This window comes from Rhinatrema bivittatum, chromosome 2 (assembly GCF_901001135.1).
Source record: "Rhinatrema bivittatum chromosome 2, aRhiBiv1.1, whole genome shotgun sequence".
NCBI lineage: Eukaryota > Metazoa > Chordata > Amphibia > Gymnophiona > Rhinatrematidae > Rhinatrema > Rhinatrema bivittatum.
Genome location: NC_042616.1, coordinates 551449199 through 551455618, shown reverse-complemented (window position 1 = coordinate 551455618; position 6420 = coordinate 551449199). Strand labels below are relative to the sequence as shown.

The following is a 6420-nucleotide window of genomic DNA, read 5'->3' as shown; positions in this document are numbered from 1 at the left end:
ACATCAAAATGACCAGGCTTCCACTCCAATGTGACTTCTCAAAAATGTTAAAACACTTAACAAAGTCTATGTTCTTAACCAGAGGCAGATCCAGGCTGGCAGGGAATGCACAGAAAGCAATAGCCTCCAAAAATTGGCTTCACTGTAAAGAAAAACACTCTAAGGGCTCCTCATTCTCCAAAACCCAAAGTCAAATGCCACATCTAACCTAGTCTTATCCCCCACTTACAGACAAAGAATCACCCACCTCAGACAGCCTCTGAGAGGGGTGCTTATAAGTAATCTCTCTTTTTAATAACTAACGTCTATGGTAGGGATCCAGGGCCATCTCATGACTGACCAGGAGGTCACCACCACAAGGTTGTCCAAAATCCCTGCAAGCCCATCCAATACATCCCTCCCCTAAAGTCCTTTTCAACCCCTGTGCTCCTCTAGAGATAGGAGAGAGAGGCTGTCTCACCCAACACTGTCAAAGTCACTAGCTCAGCACTGCCTGCTTGCGGGTCCAAATGTGAAGCAGCACTGAGCTAGCACTAATTTGACAGCAATGGTCCCAACAGCAAAAAATAAGCATTTCTCCTACCAGAAGGAAAAGGGAAATGAATCTAGGTGGCCTTCTTAGCCCAAGTCTGGATTGTTAACTTCAGGGAGATGGGCAGGGTTGGGAGAAGAAGCAAAAGTTAGTGTACACAACACCTCTCCAGGCCAAAACTGACAAAAGTTATGTCTTATAAAGTCAATGGCTAAATACTGCAGGACACAGAATGAAAGAAAGAAAGCACTGCCATGCATCAGCAGTCAGTTACTACATCTAAGATGTTAAAAAAATTATTTAAAAATACAAATAAAGTAGTCCAAAAATCTCTAAAGTCATACAATGAAAATAAATACATATTTTTTTCTACCTTTCTGTCTTCTGCCTGTCTCTTATCACCTCCCAGGCCTAGTCTATTATTATCAGTCTCCCTCTCTCCCAGGGCTAGTTTGTAGCTGCCTCCTACTTTCCTGGCCCTAGCCTGTAGATGTCTCTCATCTCCTCTGCAGCAGTCTATTCCTGATGCTACCTCTTCCCAAGATTTCTGCAGGGAAATAAAAAAAAAAAACAGCACTGCCTATCTAAACAAGATCTGTCCCCCTCAGAGGCAAAAAAAAGCCTTGCAGCAGTAAGGCATTGACAATAAAGACACAACAGAAAGGAGAAACTTAAAAGGTGAAGTACTACAATTATTAGAAAATCCACTCTCCAATGACTGCAACTTCCATAGGGAAGAGAAGGAAATCAGTCTTTGAATTAGTAGCTTTAGATTTTCTATGCTCTCCCTTTCCAGGAGGAGCACAAACTCGCTCCCTAACCCCTGAGAAGTGCAGAGCATCTGAGGACATTTAGGTTTCTTGTCAGAGGTGTAGGCACAAAAACAGTTAAATATCTTAACCCCCCCCACATCCAGAAATCCAGAAGCAAAACTGACAAAAAACAGTACCTTGTGCAGCTGTTAATGTTTCCTCAGTTAGGTGTGAAGCAGTTTTGAAGTGTTGGTGGTTCTTTAATTTTGTGTGGCAATCAGGACCTGACATATGCATTCTGATGGTGTAGGCCACATAATTTTTTCATGCACTAATGGGCCTATGCTCTTGCTCAGCACTATACACTGGCTAGGCTACCATGGTATTATGTCTGAAAATTTTATTCACAAACAATTCCCTAAGGAGGTCTAAACTGAGATTTTGGACAGAAGCAGATTAAATCTAATTTTATGTTTGTTAAGTAATTTAACTAGTCCTGGGATTCACAGCTGCATTGCACTTAATGGAAATCTGTTTTGCATATATCTAGTCAAATTTTGGAGGCTGTTCAGTTGTAAAACATTCACTGCCAGATGTACTGAACTTTTATCCTATAGACACAAAGAGGCTGATTCACTAAAGTACTTCAAGTTTGGTATGATACTGAAAATAACCTTCCAAACTTAACAAGCAGGGTAAACTGAGCTCTAGCACCCAATTCACTAAAATAATTATGCAGAGTATGACTACATTCAAAGAACTGCACTGAAGGAACCACAGCCCTTTGAGCATGTCCTTGATCTGCTTATAATTATCAATTCCCATTTCCCTGCATTGACATGTCCAAAGTTAAAAAGCCAGCCTGGGGAAAACCCCACTGATCTCTCCCTACCACCTCAAGGAACCCCCCACATACATACACCCTGATCCCCTCATCCTCTGCTTTTCCCTCCTTGCCAGTCCTCTCTCCTCACATGAATGCTCTTCCATACTTAGCCATCTTATTCACTTGCTTCTAATATTCTTCTTTCTTGCCACTCAGACACCAACACATAGACCTGTAAACCAGAAACAAAAAACTATGCACTGCACAGAAACTAAGAGTTAGTACCAGTCACATTTAATTTCAGAGTGACAGACACTGAAGACGAGAAGTAGACCGAAGGAATGGGGATCATGAAGGAGTTATGGTACGTCAAACCTCTAGCAAATAGCACATTAGAAAGAAATATACCTGAAGAGGCTAGATGGCCAGATGAAGGTCCACCAAGGTTGATAAAACCAGGTCTACCTTGATAAGTGTCGCAGGTAAAAGACTGGAGCAGACTCAGGATCAGGAATGCAGGAGAGAGACATAGAGCAGGAATAGCAGAGCAGCACTGCAAGGCTGGATGCAGAGCAGGAATACTGGAGCAGGACTGGAGGTAGTGCAGGAACAAGGCCAGATTAACAGAGGTCCTGGAATACCTATTTTAGGTATCTTTTGCACCAACAAAAGTGTGTCTCTGTTGCTCTTTCTATATACTTTTACCAATCAGGGCACACCCTGTGCAGAACCAGAGGGGTTCTCCAAGGGCATGTCTAATAACCCTGTAACAAGAAGGTAAATGTATCCAGCCCTTCCCTACCTAAGAACATAAATTGTCATACTGGGTCAGACCAAGGGTCCATCAAGCCCAGCATCCTGTTTCCAACAGTGGCCAATCCAGGCAAAAGTTCCTGGCAAGTACCCAAAAGCTAAGTATATCCCTCGCTACTGATGCTATAATAGCAGTGGCTATTTTCTAAGTCAGCTTGGTTAATAACAGGTAATGTACTTCTCCTCCAAGAACGTATCCAAACCTTTTTTAAACCCAGCTACACTAACTGCACTAAGTGGATCCTTGGGCCGGCAGAGTAGGGATCCAATGGGGAGGAGCCCCAGAGGGCCCTTCCAATGGCAGGTGAGGCTATAGGAGACCCGAGACCCCTCAGGACCTTCATCACTGCAAGCCCTCGTTCCCTGCAGGTTGAACCCTTGGGAACAGGGGCCGGCTGGACATATGTAGGGTCTCAGGCCAGAGGTGAACTAGAGTCTGCAGGCAAGGATGTAGGCAGAGGGCGTACCTCATAGTGCAGCTGGCTAGGGTCTTGATAGGCAGTGTATCTCGTAGTCCGGCAGGTAAGGGTCTTGGCAGGCAGCATATCTCATAGTCAGGCAGGCAAGGGTCTTGGCAGGTAGTGTATCTCGTAGTCACGCAGGCAAGGGTCTTGGCATGGAGAAACAGAAGACAGGAAACAGGTAATAGACAACGGCAGATCTAAACAGGAACCACAGCCAGGAGCAGCCAAGGCAAGGTCTGAGAAGCAGGCCCTGCCTTAAATACCTGCAGGTTTTGGAGGAGGCGTCTGGGCCCCTCCCGCGGTGACCCCTGAAAAAGGGTCAGGTGGCACGCATGTGCACCTGGGAAGCCAAGGGTCAGGAGGAAGGCCAGAGCAGGAGCCGTCGGCGTGCCATCCTGCACGCGGCGTCAGCATGATGGTCTGGAGGGAGGGCCACAGCATGGTTCGCCAGCTTTGACCGCCGGCTAAAGCAAGGTTCCTGGGTCCAAGGAGGCGGAGGCGGCCGAGCCAGTAGGTGGGTGAGTCTGGCTGCGGTCCTGTTCGGCCGACATTCGCAACAGCACCCCTTCCTCTAAGCCCCCTCCCCGGGGGTTTTGGATTCTTGGGATGATCCTGGTGAAACTGCTTGATCAAGTCTTTATCAAGGATGTTGATAGAGGGTTCCCAAGAATTTTCTTTGGGCCCAAAGTCTTCCCAAGCAAGCAGGTACTCCCACCTGCACCCCCGTCTCCGGACATCTAGGATCTCGCGTACCTGGTAAATGGTATCTTCTTCCTCGGATATAGGTGGAGCTTCGGGTATCTTCCTGGAAGGCCAAGACAAAACTAAAGGTTTTAGTAATGAGGTATGGAAAGCATTATGGATCTTCAAGGAAGCTGGCAAGCGGAGTTGATAGGTCACTGGGCCCAGTTGCCAAAGGATGGAGAAGGGACCAATGTAATGAGGTGCAAGTCGCATAGAAGGTACCCATAACCAGATAAACCGGGTGCTGAACCAAACCTTTTGGCCAGATCGATATTAAGGTCCGGCAAGGCAAAGACGATCTGCGAATCTCTTGGCTTAACTACAGGCTTTGAGGAGCATCTTCCGCACCTGTGTCCACAGGTTCTTCAGGTTCTCTGCTGTCATCTGGGCAGTCAGCGAGGGCACAGGAAGTGGTAATGGAATAGGAGGAAGCGGCTGCTTGCCATAGACTATCTGGAATGAGGAAGCCCTCTTGGCAGTGCAGGGATGAGAATTGTGCAAGAATTCGGCCCATTGTAGTAGTTCAGCCCAATCGTCTTGACAGGCATTGATGTACATTAGCAGAAATTGTATAAGGGAGCGATTTGTCCTTTCTGCCTGGCCATTCGCTTGTGGGTGATAGGGTGAAGTAAGATCCAGAGTGACGTGGAATTTCATATAGAGACTTTGCCAATACTTGGTGGTGAATTGTGGGCCACGGTCTGAGGAACTGTGCTGAGGTAGGCCGTGGAGTTGAAAGACGTGTTAGATAAAAAGTTGTGCTAGGAGCGGAAATGAAGGAAGAGAGGGCAGAGCCACGAAGTGGGCCATCTTGGAAAATCGATCCACGCTGACTTAGATAACAGTGTTCCCTCCAGAGGGAGGTAGGACCACCAGAAAGTCTGTTGAAAGGTATGTCCAGGGTTCACTAGATGGAGACAGAGGCTGGAGCAGGCCCCAGGGTTTGCCCGTGGATACCTTTTGTTGGGCACAGGTTGGGCGGAAGTCCACATAGGCATGAACATCTGAACGCATACAGAGCCGCCAGCAGTAGTGTAACAGATGTGCCAGTGTTCTCGCCCATCCGGGGTGTCCAGCAGAAGGATAATTGTAACCCCAAGCCAAGACTCAGGTCCGAAGCCTGCGTGGCACCACAGTCTTCCCTACGGGGACTGTCTGGGTGGCTGCAAGGATAACACGTGTAGGATCAATGATGTGGCTCACACTATCGGTTGCCTCTTCCGGGGAGAAGGACTGTGAAAGGTCATCTGCACATTGGTTCTTGGAGGCAGGATGATAAAGCAGCTCAAAATCAAAGTGCGTGAAGAAGAGGGCCCAATGGGCCTGACGGGGGTTGAGGCACTGCGCCTGGTGCAGGTGCTCCAAATTCTTGTCGTCTGGAGTTGAGCTGGAGTGAACTGTTCACTCCAGTTCACTCCGTTGAGCTGGAGTGAACTTCTTGGAAAAGAAGGCATTGGGACATACCATCCTGGCTGAATCGAGTTGACTTAAAATGGACCCAACTCCTTCAGAGGAGGCATCTACTTCCAGAATGAAGTGCAGACGGGGATCCAGATGGCGGAGACAGGAGTGATGCAAAAAGGCCTGTTTTAAGGCCTGAAAAGCTCCATCAGCCTCGGCAGACCAGTCTTTTACCGGAGCTCCTTTACAGGTTAAACTGGGCAGAGGTGCCACCAGGTGGGAGTAATTCTTGATGAAGCTTCGGTAGTAGTTGGCAAAGCCTAAGAAGCATTGAAGACTGTGTAGGCTTGTCGGCCGGGGCCATTTCAGAAAACTTTTGCTCTTGGCTGGGTCCATTTTGAACCCCTGGTTGGATACTATAAAGCCCAGGAAGAGCAGCGAGGTCTTCTCAAAGATGCATTTCTCTAATTTTGCAAAGAGACTGTTCTCTCTCAAGAGCTTCATGACTTGACATACATGCTGCCGATGAGTTTACAGATTTTTGGAATATATCAAAATGTCATCCAGATAAATGTCTACAAAGACGTATAAGAGGTCACGGAAGATATCATTCATCAAGTTCTGGAAGACAGCAGGCAAATTACAGAGTCCGAACGGCATGACTTGATACTCGTAATGGCTGTTTCTTGTATTAAATGCTGTCTTCCATTCATCACCCTCCGTGATTCGGATGAGATTTTACGTACCTCGCTGATCTAGTTTAGAAAAGAACTGGGCCCCCTGTTGGTGGTCAAAGAGCTCCGTTATCAGAGGCATGGGTAGTAGTCTTTCACCGTAATCGCATTCAAGCCACAATAGTCAATACAGGGCCGGAGAGACCCCTCCTTT

At 47.2% G+C, this 6420-nt stretch overlaps 1 protein-coding gene across 1 annotated transcript; it reads right to left on the bottom strand.

The window, feature by feature from the left end:
• Positions 1 to 5532: 5532 nt before the first annotated feature.
• On the bottom strand, positions 5533 to 6036 carry LOC115083355 (uncharacterized mitochondrial protein AtMg00860-like). Its single transcript, XM_029587155.1, has one exon. It carries the CDS (start codon positions 6034 to 6036, stop codon positions 5533 to 5535), a length of 504 nt encoding a protein of 167 aa, XP_029443015.1.
• Between the last annotated feature and the right edge of the window lie 384 nt (positions 6037 to 6420).